This window comes from Pinus tabuliformis, chromosome X (genome assembly GCF_031772625.1).
Source record: "Pinus tabuliformis cultivar Carrire ecotype Pingquan chromosome X, CPIR1, whole genome shotgun sequence".
NCBI lineage: Eukaryota > Viridiplantae > Streptophyta > Pinopsida > Pinales > Pinaceae > Pinus > Pinus tabuliformis.
Genome location: NC_142308.1, coordinates 10,669,352 through 10,689,772, shown reverse-complemented (window position 1 = coordinate 10,689,772; position 20,421 = coordinate 10,669,352). Strand labels below are relative to the sequence as shown.

Sequence of the window (20,421 nt, the reverse complement as noted above, 5' to 3'; positions counted from 1 at the left end):
CCGCCAAACTTTTATATAGAGGGTATATACAATTATAAAAAATTTGGATATTTTTTCAAAAAGATGGCTCAACATTTTAGAGGTTGCATATCATTGACCAATGAGATTCACCATGGTTTCTAAACTTTAAGATAAACTTCTATCCTTGAAAATTTTCCTGCTACATGGCCAACTGGGGGTAAGCATTTTGATGTTTATTATAAATTGATGCTTATTTGCGTTTACTAGCCATTTAATTTATATGATTGTGTTAGTGTTTATTTTTTTAAAAAAAAACTAATAAATACTTCCCCACATTTATGAATGATGTCTATAATAACTTATTCCAGGGCCACTAGAGCGGGAGGGGTCATCTATTGCCCCGATGAATAAATGGTTTATAGATTTTCTTGGGGCCTCGGAATAACAACAACTAATCAAGTTCAATTTCGGGCTTTTTGGAAAGGTTTGGAGATAGCCATAAGCAAAAGAATAAAGGAAATAAAGGTTTTGGGTGATTCTATGATTATTATTAGGCAGATCTCTAATTCGACTCCAGGAAGAAACTCTTGTTTCTCTTCAATAGTCCTCAAGATAACAATGCAATCCCAATTTTTTGATGATATCTCCCTCCATCATATTCTTAGATCCCTAAATGAGGAGGCAGATAAACTTGCTAAACAAGGATTCAAGATGGAGCAAGGAACTATAGAAATAATTGGAGTAAGGAACTTCGCCCCAATTATGTGAAGATTGAATGGTCTTAGCGCACATGGGTCAGGAAATGCCTCAATTAAAGCTCGTGGTAATGGAATAAAGAAAATAAATGATGCTTTCTAGATGGACTTCCTCTCCTTTGACACTTTCATCTCACATGTTCATCTGTGTGGAAGGAGTGAGATCACCACAATCATCCATTGTTTGATCATGAATGCAATTGATACAAACGGAAAGGAGGTAGGACTTATTATAATTGGGGATTGATATCTCACCTAAGGCTAAGGATTTGGTTGAATTTCTTCAAAACCTTTGCTTTAAATGCTTTGCAACATCCCCTCTGCTTGAAGTCATTCAAAATGACAAAGGTGACTGCTATGAGAATTCACATAATGCTAGAATTAATGCATTTCCCCAGGGATTGATTTGGATGGTGTGCTGAAGAATTGTTAAATATGCAAGGTTCTTGGGTAATTGGGCTATCTTATCCTCCATATTCAATTAAGTGGCATTGTAACCATCTTGTTCTTATGGCTGCCATGGATAACCAGGTTCTAGATGTTGATTCAGATCATTGGAAATAATCAGGAGAGCGATTGTTTAAGGTGCTTATGGGAATGTTGGAAATTATGGTGAGAAGGTTGGAACTTATAGAGCACGAGAAGGAGGAAAGATTTAATCTCATGGATAAAAGGTTTGATTGGATATATACTCGAATGGAAAGGAAACTCACTGGTTTGGAGACATAACTCCTTTTGTTGAAGGTGCAATCAAACAAAAATGGCAGGATATCAAAGACTTTGGACTCCAAGCTTGGTTTCAATTTGGGACCCAACTCTCAGGAATACGACTCAGCTAGTATAGCGACTAGTGATGGACGGTCTTGTGGCAAAGAGGTTGCAGTGGAAAACAAATTCGAAGCTGACCCCTCTAGGGAATCCTAAATAATATTTCCGCATGTATTGCAAGTTTGAATTGTTTTTGGGACAATTTTGTAAAATCTATGGGAGGTTTCAATGTAAAATAGTAGTGCAAAAAACCCGCAGAGGCAAGAAAATTTTGTTGTGGTTGTACTAGAACATTGAAGTAGCAAAAGTCACAAAAAGCTTGTAAATGGCTATGGCCATGAAAATGAGATTATTATAATATAAAAGATGGTTGCTTTTGAATTCTCTCTTCCAGAATAAACACATCACTCTTTTTTGGGGTTGACATTTCAAACCACCCACATGACATAGATGGAGGAACGAGGAACTGATCTAGCCAGAGAAATAAATAATGTGCGGAGGCTCCAGGAAATTCAATAGAAAAATCAAATTCATCCATTAGAAAGTCAAATTTAATTATAAAATAAGAGTCAAGAAATTATTAATATTATATTTAAATGTCTAAAAAATTAGTTTCTAAATTAATTAGAAATATATTTAAACATTTAGAAAAAAATAAATTGATCAAAGAAAGAAAACTTAACAAAATTATAATTATCTCAGATTGGATGCTTGTGTGATTCATGATATCAGCGAAGATCTTTAGCAAAAATTACATAGAAAACTTAGGGTCTAGGCTTTTCTAACACCTATCTAGATTCATAACTATTTTATTTAAAAAATATATCTATAATAACTTATTAACATAAACTAATACACCTCACTCAAAAGATCTAAATAAACAATTATTCCCATAAAACTCACCGAATATTTAACAATTATTTAAAAATTAACCAAATATTTAACAACTACTTAATATATTTTCATATATTTGTAATATAAATTTTATAAATAGTTAGTTAAACAAATATATTTTATACAAATCAAAACTATGCATAATAATTATTTGACATAAACCATTTATAATAATGAAAGGTATATAGGCGTTCAATATGTCACAGAGAGTAAAATTTCTCCTTTCGAGTTAAAAATTAATTCTCAACAACTCCATTGTGAAATTTGACATTGAAAAATATTAAAAGAAGATTAAAAAGAAATAGTGTATACTTTTTGTATACAGGAAAAATAGAAACACAAAAACATTTTATTTTAGTAGGTGAAGCCTTCAAGAAGAATAAGGACAAATACTGTGCTTAGTACAAGATGGTTGAGAAGTTGGGAGTGCTTGTGGTTACATTAAACAAGAGAAAGGTTGAAATGCAGAAATGCAGAAATCTATTTGTCAAATCACTTGTCCCTTGAGCTATTTTAAATGGTGGAGGTTAAAAATAACTTATTTCACTTATTCTCACCGACTACATTGGAAAATATTAAAATATTAAAAAATATTTGAGAAGAAATAGTGTTTTGCACTTCCATAAAAGTAGAAACACAAAAACATTTTATTTAAAGAAGTGAAAACATTTTATTTTAGAAACTACATCCTTAAAAACACACAAACATTTTTTTTAAAGAAGTGAAAACATTTTATTTTAGAAACTACATCCTTAAAAAAAAAGGAGGACAAATTCAATGTTTATACCAGATAGTTGAGGAGTGGGGAGTGTTAGTGGTTACTTTGAACCAGAGAAAGATAGTTGAAGAGTTGGGAGTGTTAGTGATTACATTGAACCAGAGAAAGATAGTTGAGGAGTTGGGAGTGTTAGGGGTTACATTGAACAAGAGAAAAAATAAAATGCATAAATCTATTTGTCAAATTACTTGTCCCATAAGCTATTTTTAACTGTAGAGGTTAAAAATAACTTACTTCTTTCTTTCTCATGTCAAGAGATTCACACTGACACCATAAGATAACTTCAAAGTTACCAGCGTGAGTAATAAACAATCCTAAATTGGGAATCGCTTCTTGAGTTCTTGATGTGAAAATATAGGAGCAACTTGTGCACAGGATTCAAAAACGACCTGTTATTCCAACCTTCCTGACTTCCACCCGAGCTTAGCCAACTCAATATCCAAAATGGCTTTTGGGAGGCAAGTGTCATGTGAAAATTGAAAAGTTGGTGTCATGGCAAACAAAATCCATTTTAACATTGTAATTAACCACCATTAACAAATAAATTCTCTTCACAAGGAGCAGTACAAGCGAGGCTACAACAGACGCCTGGAAAAGAGGGGGAATCCTTTTTCCCGCCCGCTTCATCTGCATTTTTGCAGAAGTTGAAGGTGAGCATTTCACAACTCAGGGATCTGTGTTTAATTGATTTCTTGATTGTATTTTTACAAATGGATGGATTCTTCATTGCATTTCATCAATGCATGGATCCACCACACAGCTAAACTTCCTTGTCAGTGTTTGTCTTTTAATCCAATCTACATTTTGGGAATATCTAGTATTTGAAGAAGCTAGAGCTCTGCTTGCCGAAGATACTACAGAACCTTGATTTACAGCTTCAGACCTTGTTATTATGTTTGAAGTGATTGGATAGTCAGGGTTCAGGGTCTAGTTCGTTTTTAGTACAGGTTTGGAGTAATTGAATATCACAGTTTAGGGTTTAGTTCGTGTTGTTAAAGGTGGGTTTGAACTGTTGTTTTCTTGAAAATCAGGAATATAAATGTGGAGAAACAGCATAAGCATGCTGGTGTGAAGGTGAAGATAAGGCATGAGAGGTGGAGGTCTGTTTTACTAGTTCAAAGCATTGATGTTGGGCTTGTAGTTTCGGAGGTTTAACATGGTTGAGTGTGAAGTCCCAAGAAAAAGAGGGAGATGGGGGAATTTTTATTCGAGGAAATGTGGTGTCAAGAGCCCCCCTGACGAAGGGAATAGATGGTTTTCTGCATGTACATTGTACAGACACAGGGTCTGTCTGCCTACAGAGTGTGGAGCCTTAGATGATAACAGGAATGGAACTGCAGAATTTTTGGGGAAAGCGTGTCTTACTGCTGGCAGCTCAAGGCAAGATTCTTCAAGCCTCGTTGTTGGCTTCTCTGCTTCCCCAAATCAATCTAGTGGGGTTGAAGATAATGGAGCAGGGTATGATGTTCAGCGTGTTAAAGACGATTCACTAGGTAGTGATCCAGATTCATTTTCAAATGTGGAAACCAGAAATGACACTTATGTTTTAGAGAACAAAGCTTCACTCAAGTCAGAGGTGATTGCAAGTTTCTGCAATGCAAATGAACATGACATGGGTCTCAACGATGGTATAGCGAATGGTGTAACTCCATCAAATCTTAACACAACAGTGATGCTTGAAGACATCGCAGTAGGGTTTGATGACGGTGATAGAAAAATAGGAGTGACAGTTGCCTGCAAGTTACTAGAGGTTTCTGAGACGCGAATGCTGTATGGCGAAGGTGCGTTTTGGTCAACTCAAGATGGCGGAGTAAGCAACGATCAAAGTAGCTACTCGAGAGAAAAAGAAGAGAGTGCCCATTCAACAGTTGTTGATATTTGGAGCCAGGTTCGCGGTGATCAGGTGGTTATATTGCCTTCAACAAACGAATGTATGAAGGAAGAGCGAAGTATCAGAATAGAGGATGTGGACCAGGCGCAGGCAATTCAGTTGAAGCGAAATCCAGAGGAAACACAGAACCGATCAAATGATTCAATTACTGGTAAGAATGCTGACGAGAGAAATAGAGAAAGTTCTCCTTTACTTAAGGAGGGTCGAGGTTGCTTAGATAAAGGGGTTATTCAGTCGAAAAGTGTGGCAGATTCGGATGGATTTACTCCTCAAAATTGTCAACTAGATGCCCATGAACTGGTTGATCATCACAACGGAGCTCTCAGAACGGGCCCAATTTTAAGAAGCAGAAGGATTTGTCTCGAAACAAGTATTGCAACGTCAGTTCTCAAGAAACATCAGAGGAGGCTGTCAACTTCATTGTCATTCAAAGGAACAATTTCAAGAAGGACTAATTTTATGGACACTAAATTTAGGAAGAGAGTTGTTAAAGGATTACTAGAGGATTATTTGAAGGTTTGGACGGACAAAAATATGCAAGCAGGAGCTTTGGAAAGTGAACATTGTTTGCCATTTCTCGTTCATGCTCCAAGAAGGGTATGCCTCTTTCTTTTGGTTTCTACATGTCGCTTAAGTTTTATTTGTTTTCTAATCAATGAAGAACTTCTGTATATGCTACTGTTTGTTTTGTCAAGTCTTCTATCCTGTAAAGGAATACAATTTTCTTTCCTGCTTTTGTTTACATGTGAAATTTCAAAATGTACATTTGTCACAATTTTTCATAAACATATATTTATAACTTCATATATTTATATATTGATGAAGTGAATTTTGATGCATTTATTGTTCGACATTAACGTTTTTCAAGATGTACTCTATTTGTATAATCACACGTGTTGCTTGTGCATTGTGGTCTGCATGCACATAACCACACATCAGAGTTTCTGATTTCCTATTGCAATACATCACTTAACATAGTCAATTCGGACTTCAACCTTGTTGTTCTGCTTAAACCGAAAATACATGAACGATGAATTGAAGATCTACGTTGTTTGTTGTTGGCAAGTCGAGGTTTAGAATCCATATTTCTGTGTTGTTTGAAAAAACTCATAAAGCTGTTTTTTTCCAATGAGAAAAGTTGGTTGATAGAAGAATCTCCTGTATCTATCGAAGAACTTTGAAAATTGTAAAATGCATTAGGGTCCTTGAGACATACATGTAAAAAAATCATTAAAACCACTTTATTAACTTGCTTTCCTCTTTTGAGTTTGCTGTTTAGTGGGTCTTGATGGGTAATAGCTTTTGGTTAATTGCTTCTGGAAAACAATAAGTTCAAGCAATCTAGTTATTATTCCCTTGTGTTAGGAGAACTTACACGCTAGAAGTGAGTTAATGAAATGCTGCTATTTTTGCATTAACCTTGGACAGGGACCATATATTGTCATCAATGGATCAATTTATAATTATTAATGTGATAATGTGAAGGTATTTTGTGACCTGTCACAAGTTGGCATGTTAATATTGGCACTGTTATTCATGATTTCTTACTTTTCAATAACACATTTTCAACAACATGGAACATAGTGTAACCTTCGTTTATGTTTAGACAGGTGTACTTGAGGCCATATAATGAAATCACTGTGACATTTGCCTTTTAATGAACAAAATTTCGAATTGTGAAATGGCCCTTCTCCCCTATAATTTGCATCTTCCAAGATGACAGATTGCCAGAGGATATCCCATATTACCATTTCTTTTAGGGACTTATTAATTAAGTCCTGATTAGGATCAGTAAGCATAGTGGACTGTGGGTATGCATTTATCTTCTCTGTTAGTGTATATTTATCTCACTCAATTCAGCAGCACATCAATCTTACTCTAGATATTAGATTGGAATAGTTTTAAGCTTAGCTGGTATTTCCCTAGCACTAGCTAGCTCTAATTTTTTTTTTTTTTAACAGAATCGGTTACTTGTATATTATAAAAACATCAGGGACTGAGTCCTAGTACATAGATATGATAGATCAAGGCGATGAGGATCAAAAACGGGTTCGCAGACCCTTGTTCCTCATTGCTACATAAACGATAACTGAAATTAAAGAGGTAACGGCTATATTGCCGAATAAAAGAGCCTCCAAGCCAACAAAATTTACAATCCATAGTTCCTAGGGGATTTTCTGGGTAACAGAGTCATCAGGGAGGGGATCCTTCCTTGCACTGGCTTTAGTTGAAGCCTCTGCTTGCATACTTTGGGTGAGAGTCCTGATATGCTCTAAAGCTTCCTCAAGATGAGTGCACCTGCCCTTCAAGGCCTCGATTTCTGCTTTTTGCTTCTCAAGCTTCTTCCGTTTCGATCTGCTGTCTGCCTGGTAATCCTCCTTGAGTTCGTTGAAATGTTTGATGAATCTGTTGATCATGAACGTATGCGCTTTGCAAAGTGAGCAATCACTGTTGGTGATGATCTTTTCAAAAGGATTGTTGACAGGCTCCTGGGCACCTTGCTGGTCCTGCTGATCCGCCATTTTACTGAACTGGTGAAGAATGTCGACGAGCTGAGGATGCGGAAGAGGACAAATTTCAGGGAGGAGGGCGATATAAGGGAGAAGAGAGCACAGAGAGGGGGGGAGCGGAGCAGCACAGGGAGGGACAGAATTACAGGGGAGCAAAGAGATGCGAGGGAACGCGCTGCTACAGCCAGTAAAACCACCAGTTAGCAAGATATTTAAAACAGAAATAAGGAGACCTGAGATTACCACTGTTGAAGAACGAGGACCGAGCTCCCGATGGCTGAGTGCAGCTTCGTGAAAAACCCTGTGCTTAGAGGAGGCGCAATCCCGAGCTCTTGCAGCACTGATAGATGAGAAGGCGATGAGGCCCAAGCTGCTATAAATAGAAGGGAGGAGGTTTCTCGAGCATGAGCCAGTGCTGGGAGGGTCGACTATTGAAATGACTGTGATCCCAAGAAAAGATCTTGCAGCGAGTGGTGAAGGTACGAGAGTGATGATCCAATGCGCAGAGCCAATAAATGGCTGTTGGGGATGAGTGAGACTCCATGTCGAGGCTGGGAGAGGTGATATAATCCATTGCAGGGGGGCGGATTTGAGATGGGATGGACAAGTTTGCGCAGTCGAGGAGATATGGCAGAGGGTAAGGAGATTCGGTGGTGGACAAATTTCGAGGAGAATGATGCCTGAGGTGACTCGGATTCTGAGAAGAGAGGTTGGGATGGGATTGATTAGGGGATAGCTTTGTCATAGACTGAGTCATTTTCTCTGACTTGGCCTGTCTGTCTGCTGGCTGCCTTGTTGGCCTGTTCATCAGCCTCTGTGTTGCTGCTCCTTAGGACGTGTTTGAAGGTGGCCCCGTTTATTTCTCTGATGTTGTCCATAATCCTGGATTTGATGTTGTTCAAGGCCATTTGATTGAAATCCCTCCCTGAGACCATAGCAGCTATGATGATAGCTGAGTCACCCATTATAAGCAGGTTCTGAAGGCCGAGTTTTCTCACTATGGAGGTTCCCAGGAGAAGGCTATATGCCTCAGCCTTGTTATTGGACATTGTTCCCAATCCCCACTCGTAGGTCACGATGGTTTTCCCTTGAAGGTCTTTGATGACTCCTCCTGCACCTGCTTGGCCCGGGTTATTTTTTGAGGCCCCGTCGAATTGAAGGGAGGGCCTCTTTTGATTTTGAATCCATTCTCTGATTTCCTCTTTGGTTCCTCTCAGCTTCCAATCAGTTTTTTTCTTACCTGTGCTTACAGTTTTTTGGATCCTTGCTTCATAGCTGAATTTACCCATCCATTCCATTTCTCTTGGATCCCCAGGTTCATGGTCTGCTTGGGCTATTCCATTCGCTCCAATGGTCTCGGAGATGAGGGCAATTGTTTTTGCAAGGGTGCTGGAGATGCTGGGCTTCTTGTTGTTGAAAATGCTTTTGTTTCTGGCATTCCAAATTTGCCAGCAAAGATTTGAAGGAATGCTGTTCCACAGCCTTTTGGCCAGGGTCTTGCTTTTTTTGGGATGAGGATAGCTATTCCCCCAATTTTTTTGGAGGAGGGTGACCTGATTGGGAAGGTCACCAACCATTAGCGGGCTAGTGATGAGCTTCCAGCAATTTCGAGCGAAGGAGCACTCTAGAAAGAGATGGTTGCTGCTTTCTTCCGCTGCTCTACACAGGCAGCAGATTGAGGGGCCGAGGATACCCTTCTTCCTTAGATTTTCCGCTGTGAGGATTTTGCTTTTGAGGAGGGTCCAATTGAAGAATTTGACCTTTGGGAGGCATTCCGGATTCCAAGCCACTTTGTGAAGAGGCCAGTTGTTTGTTGCTGAGGCATTTTGGAGGATTTTGTATCCTTCTTTGATTGTGTAGCTGCCACCATTGGGGTCCCAAACATATTTATCCTCGGACATACTGTTAAGGGGAGCTGAGCCTGTGAGGGATATCTTGAGTTCGGCCCACAGATTCTTAAGATTGTTAGGAAGGGGAAGGGGCTTCCAGCCTAGCCATCTGTTTTGATCCCAAGAGGAGATGTCATAAAGGGTCTTAAGATTTTTCCCTTCCATCCACAGTTGCAGGGGCCTGGGATTTGGGAGAGCTTCCCTTGCTTCTGAGCCCATTATTCTATCAGTCCAGATGTTGATGTCTCTGCCATTGCCCGGGACTCTTGAGATACAGGCTTTGAAGTGAGGGAGAGTTTTTTTAATAAGTTTCCAGACTGGGGTGCACTGCCTGTCAATAATGGTTTCTGATAGGATATTGGAGTTGGCCCCATTCAAATATTTCCTTTTGATGACCTCTGTCCACCAGGCTCCTTTTTCGTTGAGTATTCTCCAGATCAACTTAAAGCCCATGGCCATGTTGGCTAATCTTGGAATTCGAATTCCAAGCCCTCCTTTTTCGAAGGGTAGGATGACCTGATCCCACTTTACAAGACTGAACTTTTTGGAGTCCTGCCTTCCCCCCTGCCACAAGACTCCTAATGATTAATTCCATATGCTTATGGATGCTGGCCGGGGCGAGGGTGGTAGCAAACTGATAAATTGGAAGGGCTGAGAGAATGGCTTTGATAAGAATTGTTCTTCCAGCCAGGTTGAGCCAGGACACCCCCCAGCTCTGAAGCTTCCCTCTCAGCTTCTCTATTAATTTGACCCAGATTTCGGTTTTGACCGGCTCCTTAGCTAATGGTAACCCCAGGTACATGAAATGGGTCCAGTTCCTTTGGGCAGGGATGTCCAAGATAGTGGAGATTCTCTGGATAATATGCCTGGGGACGTTCCAGGTGTATATCATGCACTTATTATTATTGAGCTTGCCTCCAGACACTTGAAGGAAGAGCTCTAGCGTTTTCTTGAACCTTCTAGCCATGAGACTGGAAGCTCCTCCTATTAGTAGAGTATCATCAACGAAGAGAGAGTGGTTTATCCCCTTGGTTCCTCGCACTATGCTGATACCTGTGATTTCTTTTAGCCTGCGTAGATTTTCCAGGTGTATACTTAGAGTTTCGGCCATGATGATGTAGAGGAAGGGGGAGAGCGGGCATCCTTGTCTCAAGCCCCTTGAGCTTCTGAAAAAATTACTTGGCCTGCCATTAATGAGAGGGGCTGTCCAGGGGGATGAAATACACTCTATGATCCTGCTGATGAAAGTTTCAGATATGCCAAATTTCCCGAGGACTGCCTTGAGGAATTGATGATTGACTTTGTCAAAGGCGTTCGCCATATCTAGTTTGATGATCATGCCCTTTTCCTTTCTGTTTATGCTGCTGTGAATTGCCTCCTGAATAAGAATAACATTGTCCGTTATTTGTCTTCTAGGCAGGAAGCCTCCTTGGTTCTCAGAGATGAGGGAAGGGAGAAGCTTTTTTAACCTATTAGCTAAGATTTTGGTGATAATTTTATAGGAGACATTGCATAAGGAGATTGGGCGGAATCGATCAAAGGATTGGGGATTGGGATCCTTGGGGATGAGGGCTAAGTAAGAAGATTTGATGCTACTTCCCATTTTGCATTTCGAAAAGAAATTCTTTACCATTCTGATGTAATCCTTTTTGATGATTTCCCAATGGTTTCTATAAAATGCCACAGTGAACCCATCTGGGCCCGGTGCCTTGTCCTGAGCCATGCTGAAGATTGACCACTCGATTTCCTCTGGCGTGACCTCTTTGTCCAACTCGGTGTTTTGTGCAGCTGATATTTTGTTTTCAATTAGGCTGAGAAAATCCGAAGTATCGGTGGATTGAGGGTCTGCTGTTAGAAGAGCGCAGAAGTGCCTGGACGCTGCCTCCTTTATTTCCTCTTGATCTCTGAGCTCGCTTCCTTCCATCATTATTCTCTCTATATGATTCCCTGCCCGCCTGAGCTTAAGGCTGTTGTGAAAAAATGAAGTGTTTTTGTCTTCGGCTTTGAGCCAAAGACAGCGAGACTTTTGCCTTTGCTCTTCTTCCTCCTTTCTGTTCTGCTTATACAATTCTTTGTACAATTCGTTCTCTTTGGCCTGATCTTCCTCTGTGTACTGTGCTCTTTCTTTTTCCTGGCTCCATTGTTCCAGCTTTGCTTGGAGGTCGGTTCTTTTTTTGCTTTCCTCTGCAGCGTAATTTCTTGCCCATTGCTTAATGACAGTCCTGAGAGATTTGAGCTTAGCTTCCCAAATGTAGTGGGGGGAGCCAATTATTTCTTTTGCCCATTGCTCCTTGATCATGTTTCTGAATTCTTCTTTGCTGTCCCAAGCCTTGTTATATTTAAAGGGAAGAGGTCCCATGTTCTTCCCTTTATCTAGTGTCAAAGCCACTGGTTTATGATCTGAAATGAATCCTTGAATGATTTTTCTTTGAATATTTGGAAATCTTGCCACTGTTCTTTCTTGGGCGAGGATTCGATCTAATCTCTCTTTTATATTGTTGATGCCAGTTCTTTTATTAGTCCAAGTGAATCTCCCATTTTGCGGAGGTATGTCCACTAAGTTATGGGTTTGGATTATTTCTTCTAATGAGTCTCTTGAAGGATCAGCGTAGAAGTTTCCTCCCAGCTTCTCATCAGCATTCCTTATGAGATTTAGATCCCCTCCGAGGAAAATGTTCCTTCCTTGTACTGTCATGAGGTCTGAAGTTATTGAATCCCAACATGAAGCTTTGTCTCTATAATGATTGGGAGCGTAGATGTTGTATATTGAGTATTCTTCTTTCGTGGCTATGTTCTGCATGTCTGATCTTATCCACCATCTGCACGGCTTTTGATCTTTGAGTTCCCATTTGTTTTTGTCCCATATTGTCCCTATGCCTCCTGAGGCACCAGCTGCACTTATTGCTATACCTGCATAGCTTCTGCTTTTTTTTATGTGATTTTGGAATTCTTGTTTTGTGATTTTGGTCTCCTGGAGAAGGAGAAGGTCTGGATGTTCAGATTTGAGAAGGTCTCGGACTGCATTTGCTTTTAGGGAGGAGCCCATCCCCCTACAATTCCAGGAGACCAAAATCATCATTTACCTTGTTTGTTGTGAGCCCCGCTTTTCTCTTTCATTTTTTCTCCGCTTCCTTTGGTTTTGTCTAGGTATGTGTCCATTGGTTGTTGCGTTCCGGTAGCCATTTCTTTTGCAGCATTTTCATCCCTAATCTCTTTGTTGGACTTCCTTCCAACTTTTCTAGGAGGGTCAGTGGAGAGGTTGTTTTCCTTTGTTTTGTTCCTGGTTAAGATTCTTTCCACTGTTGGGGGAGGAGAGGGCTGGGGGGGGGAGATAGGGGAAGGGGTTACAGTGGGGCCTCGCGGGGAAGGGTTTCAAAGGGGTTGGAGGAGGAGTGGAAGGAAGGGCCAGATCCAGAGGGTTGAGAGGGGAGGAAGGGGTTTTCATGGGGGTTCTTTGAGGATGGTCCAGGAGGGGGGTTTGATTTTTTCTTTTTGACGTGCTCCCAGGCTTCTTCAGGGGCTTCAACAGTGCCTTCAGATACATTTGTTTTAGATTTACTACACCTATTGGCGAAATGCCCATATTCGTGACATACCTTGCACTTGAAGGGTAGCTGCTCGTAGTCCACTTGCTGTATGTGCGTCCACTGATCGACTTTGAGTTTGATTGCTTCCGGCAGTCCCTTCCCCAGATCTACTTCGACACATATCCGTGCGCATGCATGCATGTTCTCCTTCGGTTCAGATCTGTCAATATATTTACCGACAACGTTCCCTATGGCTTTTACTGACTCGTCCCCCCAGCAATGAAGCGGCAAATGGGGCAGGCGAACCCAGACGGGGACAGCGTTGGGGACGTCCATCTCTGGATCGAAGTCTGGGGTCCATCTGTTTAGGTAAAGACCCCGAGAGTCCATGAAATAAGGGCCGTTTCTGAAGATGAGGTTCCGGTCCTCCATTGATTCGAAAAGGAAGGTGTAAAATCCTCTACCGCAGAACCTGATTGCTATTTTCCCTTGCACCATCGAGTTCCAGTTTCTCTCGACCCATCTCTGGACTGATCGGGGGGAGGGCCACAGTCCCGTGAACTGACCGACCAGGCCTCGTTCTGCTAAAGAGACTGCTGCTCTCCTCGGGAGGGAAGGAGGGAGCGTGACTTCCAGGATTTCATCTAGCTTCTTGATGAACTTAGAAGCTGTAGGGCGGATTTTTCCTGCTGCATTCTCAGGAATGAGAGAGGCGAACGATTTTTCAAGGTCTTCAGGGTCCTGAGACGGGGGTTCCATTTCAGGCATTGGAGGAGATCTAAAAACTCAAGAGGGGAACCGGGGAAGGCCCCGGTGCTGGGGGAGGGCAGGAGGCCCAGGGGCGAAGGAGGAGTCAGCAGAGGGAGGGCGCGGGCCTAGCAGCGACGCTGCCAGGCACAGGGGCGCAGGAGAGATCAGGATCAGAGCTGCGCGCAGGGGATCGCCGGTTTCTTCAGAGCCGCCTTTTTTATCACTAGCTAGCTCTAATTTATTCATTGAATGCAGCTTCATTTTTGTCTTGGATGAATATTGAGACTTGGTTGAGTTTCCAACTTTCCTACATCATTTGCACATGGAAATGGCTTGCAATGGGCTCAACATTTGTGAGAAATCTAGTTTTTCGGTTTACCAGTACAAATGTATCTCAAAATCATTTTTAATGCATTTCGTTTTATGCTCCTCCCATAGTTGGAGATCCCATAATGATGAGGGTGAAGTATTATAGTTTATTGTTTGAGTTTCCTCGATCGCTCTTTAATGTAGTCCATACAAGAAGGAATTTATTCATTTCTTTTGTTTTAGTTTCCCACGTTCTTAAAGTCTACATTTCATTGCAATACTTATGTATCCAAGATGGACAATTCTTTCCTTAGCACCTTACAAAATGACAATCAATTCATCACTCATTAGGAAGGATCAAGATACAAGCTTAAAACATATTTAGTAGGAATTAAAACAGATCTAGTAGGCGTTAAAACACATCTAGTATGGGTTAAAGCATAAAATAGGCCATGACTACCAAACATGATGCATTCTCCACCGAAAACTCATGCTCCTAAGAATCATGATATGCAAATAATTGAGTAATAAATGTACTTTCTCAAGCTACTAAAAATATAATGGTAGAATAAGTAATCAGTGCGTAGCTTAGGCTTATGTGTTTGCGTATATGTCTTTACCCAAGATCCCCCCTCTTTCATAGAATATCTGGATGGATGGTAGTTTAACTGCCAACCACAATAGCCATTGGTAACCTTGACTGGATTTGAACATGTGACCTATGGCCTCCTTGTCATCAACATACTTTGGGTGGATGGCTTAATCGACTGAGCTAACCCTTGCGGCTTGAGGTCTTGGCATATGTATGTTATAGATTTAATTTTACATGTTGGAAAAGTTAAACCAACCAATAACATTTGAGTTTGACATGCATGAAACCATCTCGAATCTTGATTGACTAGTCTAGATGAAATTCTAAAACACATGGAACTGTCAACACACGCTGAAAATATATATGGACATAAATAGACCAACAACACACATAAAAATACACACAAAGTTTTGGTCAACTTAGACCAAGGCAAAACCCCTTCAATCTTCTCTGGGCAAAACCTGTTGGAGAGCTCTTCAAATTTATTTATCTTTCAGGTTTAGGAAAAATACATTTGTAGACAAAACAAAACAACAAAATAAAACTTATCTCTTCAGCCCAAAACTCCTTGAAAACCGTGCCCAATTTGCCTCGATTTCCATGCCCACTTGAAGCTGAAAATATGTAATTATACAGATACATACTATACTGTATGGATTATGTACATACTGTACGGATTTTTCAATTTTTTTCTCAAAAACTTCTCTTGAACATCGTGCAACTCACAACATTAAATGATGTTTGTACTGTACTTTCTGCTGTCTTCTATGCCTTGATTTCTGTGCCCAACTTTTCTTAGCAATCACTCCTTCAACTTGCTGCAACAAATTTCTCCTTCAGAACTTTTCTCTAGCTCTCAGCCTCTTTTTTCCAATCTGCTCTTGAAGAATGAATGCAATCTCTCTTTTCTTTTCCCCCTTTTGTTTCCCTAAATGACTTTTGGGCAACCCTAAGATCTAATGGCTCAGATTCATTTAGATCAAGGGATGAGAATAAATGTGCATTTAATTCTCACTTTCTATTTTTTAACTCACCCATTAAATAAAGTACCCACATTGTACTTTATGTCTAAAGTCACTTTTCACTTTATAATTTAACATTGACTTTACCACTTATAAAGTCACTTTTAGGAAAATTTTTATTTTGGACACTTTTCCCTAGGTAGAGACTAACCCATGGGAAACCACTTGTCCAAGGTACATGAAAAATCAACATTGTGACTATGTTTCCTTCAAGGTCGAGACCATATCTATACAGAGATCATAATTGATACTATGCTAAGATGAGTCACTGTGAGATCTTGAATATACTGAGACAGAGTATGTTGAGAGTGTGTTCCTGTGAGATCACAGTTATGTCGAGACAAAGATCATTATCATTGCAAACATAATGATTGTGATCCTTCCTTGCATCAAGATCTTCATTGTCTGAGACTGTTAGTAAGCCGAGAGCGTGTCTCTCCATCCACAAGTATGTGACTGCGTTCCTCTTAGTACCGAGATCATCATCATTTGTATGCCAGATTGTCATCACTATAGTGCTGCTTCAGAGTAGGCCGAGACTGTAAGGAGGCCGAGACAGTAGTCTTCGAGGATGAGAGGAGGTTGAAACTATGATCACAGGGACTGTGATTACCGAGACATAGTAGGCCGAGGTTTCTTCTTTATGAAGTTGCAGAGATATCCTTGTAAACAGACTTCCTAAGTGCTATCCGAAAGTCTTCTTGTGACAGTCCTCCTGTAATGCGGATCTTAGGCTTGTCTCCATACGAAAATCACAGAGTTTGAATTTCTGTGTCTCTGTTTTGCGCAGACCCTAGCTGGGTATATATAGTCGTTTTGTCTCCATAATAAGCCGGTATGATAGTGAAGAGTTGTGTCTCCTAATTTTGAGCCGACATGACTGTTATTAATTCGATTTGCAAGCCGACATGACAAAGAGGATTGTGCTTGTCATTTGGAGGGCTACTTGACATTGTTATAGACTCGAATACATAGAAGATAGGCTCAAGAAGAGCTTCTTTACATGACATTGATTGTTTGACGTTCCTATAGCACTTAACTATGTGCTTGACCAATTCAATGAGCAAGAAACTCATTTTTATAAATGACAAAAATAATAATTCTTTTTCTTTACAAGTACAAAGATCAAAATTACATTTGTAAATACGGAACCTCTTAACAGGGTTCTAGGTATCATCTAGCTACCTGTCAAGATACCAACTCAACAAGGATCTAGGTGTCAACTAGGCCACCTGCCAAGACACCATCTTAATAAGGATCTAGGTGTCATCTAGGCTAACTGCCAAGACACCATCTTAACAAGGATCTAGGTGTCATCTAAGCTACCTGCAAAGACACCAGGTGTCATCTAGGCTACTTGCGAAGACACCAGGTGTCATCTAGGCTAGTTGCCAAGACACCATCTTAACAAGGATCCAGGGGTCATCTAGGCTACCTGCGAAGACACCAGGTGTCATCTAGGCTACTTGCCAAGACACCAATAGGGATCTAGGTACCATCTAGGCTATCTGCCAAGGTACCAACCCTAATAGGTATCTAGGTATCATCTAGGCTACCTGCCAAGATACCAACCCATACGGGTTATTCAGCCTAAGGTCCGAAGACTCATTACCATGATCTAGTCGGTGCTAGGTCAAACTTTTTCAGATGCTTACCCAATCCTTCAGACCTCATTCTCTCCTCATGGCCTTCACTAGATGTACGACTATTACTCCTGGCCTAGTGCATGACACATGAAGTATGCCCATCATCATTATTTCTCGATCAGCGAGGATATACACAAAAGAGAATATATATCCAAGCTCCCTCTCAACTAGGGAGATGTGTCCAACATCAACTAAGTTGTTCTTTTAGTGGAGATCATAGTAGTAGTGGCTATACAGGTTCCTATCATCATGTCATTAGAGAAACTTCGACCTTCTTGAATATCATGGAACCATCCTTTAACACTTGAGATAGGGTTCATGACATCATGTCATGAATATTACACATGACTTTCATCTTGTTATCATCAATGAAGGCATTACATATTAAGCTTTCCTCTACATACTTCATTCATATAGTTGAAGTTTCCTTAACTATCATCATGGGTTCCTACAACATCCTTCCAGGTAGCAAACCAATATGTTAATCAAATAACCAACAATAAATATAACATTAGACTTACCTCATTGTGACCACTTTCTCTTCATCAACATCTTCAAGGTCCATCTCCACATGAATCTTCCTTCATGCTTCAAAGTGCCCAAGGATTGAACTAGTGTTGCAAACATCTCGATAACATCCCAATTTTATCTCGAAATCACGATTTTTTGGCCTAGCCGATGTTTGTCGATATTTTGATCATTGATGGTATCTTGATTTTGCTGATGTTTTGCCTATTTTTACCGATATTTTCTTGATTTTCCCGGTTTTTTGGTTTTCCAAACCCTTGCCGATTTTATCTCGATGCCGATGTTCGCAACATTGGATTGAACTTGATTACCAAGTTACCATTGCTTCTGGAGATTATGCTGGATGTTGATCACTGATATATACATATATTTCTAGCGAGAAAGTCTTATTAGTAAGTCAAATTCATCTTTATAGGCATCAGATGAAAGATTCTCTATGCATAATTTATGATCAACTTTTCTTACAAGATTATATGAATCTTATCTCGAAGTTACTTTAAATATACATTCTTAATCTTTCACACAATCATCTAGCTACATGCGATCTACAACTAAACCAACTGCATTCCTTCATTTATTCAAGAGTATTGTTTTCGTATGATATGAAATGTATACCAACCCTTGTCATAATGCTTTTTTCAAGAACCTCCCAAAGTGATGGTTCTTATAGGATCTTGAGGATTCAACTTAGCAAAGTGACTACCTCTAACATAGTGTTAGACAATGTACGGATGAACACTTATGCATAATGGTCTCCAAGCTTTTCATTCTTAAAGGACTAGATGATTTCAAGCATTTCAAACAAGTAGACTCTAAATATGCTACTATCACATGCTTCTATCTTATGATGCCATACTAAGTCAAGATTCTTATAATGATGCATGCTTACTCTTTCGATTACCAATGAACGTGTTAGCATTTATTCCTTCAGGGTCTTTATAGTTCCCTTTGACCATCATGCTCACCAAAGCAAAGGATTTGCTTTCGTTAGCTACCCTTCTCATTTTGCTTCCTTCATTATGTACCTATAATATTTTCCGACAAGTACAACCAGGCAAAATATACAATAACAAAAGCATGAGGACAATTTTTACAATTTAGGGTTTCCATTGAATCTTAGAGGATGAATTCCTAGGGCGTTCAAGTACAAACCCTAAGCAACTCTAGGGTCTCTATGTCATACCCTAGATTTTATCCTTCTAGGGGTTCCCATATATCTTAGACTACCTACAAACCCTAGAAGCTAGGGTTTCTATGAGGGAACAAACAGATTAGGGTTAGGGTTTCTTACATGACAAGGGTTTTCGTACTCCAAGCACCATCTAGAATTAACAATCCCTAGGCAAGATGAAGTCTACAAGCCCAAGGTATGCAACAAAACCTTAATACATTTCATGTTAGACCCATAAAACAGTTATACGTACTTGAAGGACTACATACCTTAGTTCTTCATGATCACTGAATGTCTGCCACAAAGCTTTCTTGTGTCATCTCGACCTTCTATGATGCTTCAAGATGCCAAAGCTTGCTGCTTCCACCAAAGTTTGTCTTCCAATGATTTTAGAATGCCAAGATTACTCTTCCAAGAGACTGTTTTTCTGCTCTTCCACCAACTCTGGTTAGAATTATCCTGTAGATGTTGCTAAAGGTCTTCTTCACAATCCAAGGTGTTGATATTTCCACTATCATCATGAGCGCTGGCTTCAAGATGCTCTCCTAAAGGTGACTAACTTCCTCTATAATTCTGGTTAGGATATTCATCAAACTAGACTTCTATTGTAGTTCATTGCACCAACCTTTACCTCTGTCCCTACTTCCATTCTTCTGTCAACACTTGAGGGTGATTGTATTTCAATAGACAGAACCAGTGTGCCGAAGTACATAGAGATATTTTAGCTATTGTCTTCACCAAGGGTCTCAACCCTCTCCATTGTGCACATAAAACTTGGACAAATTTCTTTAGGGTATAACATCATATAAAGAATCTTAGCTAGGCATAATTCAGTTATCAAACAGTCCATACATGTTACAGCTCGTTTCTTTTCAAGCATCTGAGGTACACGCCTTCTTTCTTAAATCAATGTCTTGGACAATAGGTCTAGTACCTATTTCTTGAGGCACCTGAAGCCACAACTGAAGCCCTGCAACTACTTCCTTTCCAATAATCACAAGATTGATCTGATAAAATAGGTTTTCAAAGAGTGTGGACTTGTGGCTGCCTCAAGATGCTATACTTTAATGAACTGTACCGCTTCTTCTAGCCTTGTATTTGAATGATATAGGTCTATAGAAAGGTGAATATGACCCTCTGGTTAGGGTGACTAAAACTACCTGAATTTGGACTGATATGCCTTCTCAACACTCTCCTAATATTCTCTTAAGTTACAGTGCTGGTGCTTCATTTAACATGGTCTTAACTTAGTTGATTAATTGAGCTTCAACCCTCTAAGATAGGGATCTCGACCCTTCAAGTAGAGCTCGACTACCTGAAATAGATTAGACTTCAAACAAGATTCAGATTCTTTAATAACCATTCACAGTTCCCTTGTCTTGTATAGACCTTTTACAGTGCCTTTTCGAACTTCTAAAAAGATGAAATGG

The 20,421-nt window shown here is 39.9% G+C and overlaps 1 protein-coding gene across 5 annotated transcripts in view; it reads left to right on the top strand.

Moving 5' to 3' along the window:
- The first annotated feature begins 3,498 nt into the window (after positions 1 to 3,498).
- The window catches only part of LOC149138028 (uncharacterized), a 329,683-nt gene continuing 312,760 nt past the window's right edge, over positions 3,499 to 20,421 (top strand). Inside the window, exons 1-2 of one of the 5 annotated variants that reach the window (XM_089448543.1) lie at positions 3,499 to 3,806; positions 4,188 to 5,644. In XM_089448543.1, the coding sequence (XP_089304669.1) occupies positions 4,313 to 5,644 (1,332 nt within the window). In that variant the 5' untranslated portion in view covers positions 3,499 to 3,806; positions 4,188 to 4,312. The other 4 variants (XM_089448539.1, XM_089448541.1, XM_089448542.1 and 1 more) reach the window with 4 other exon arrangements.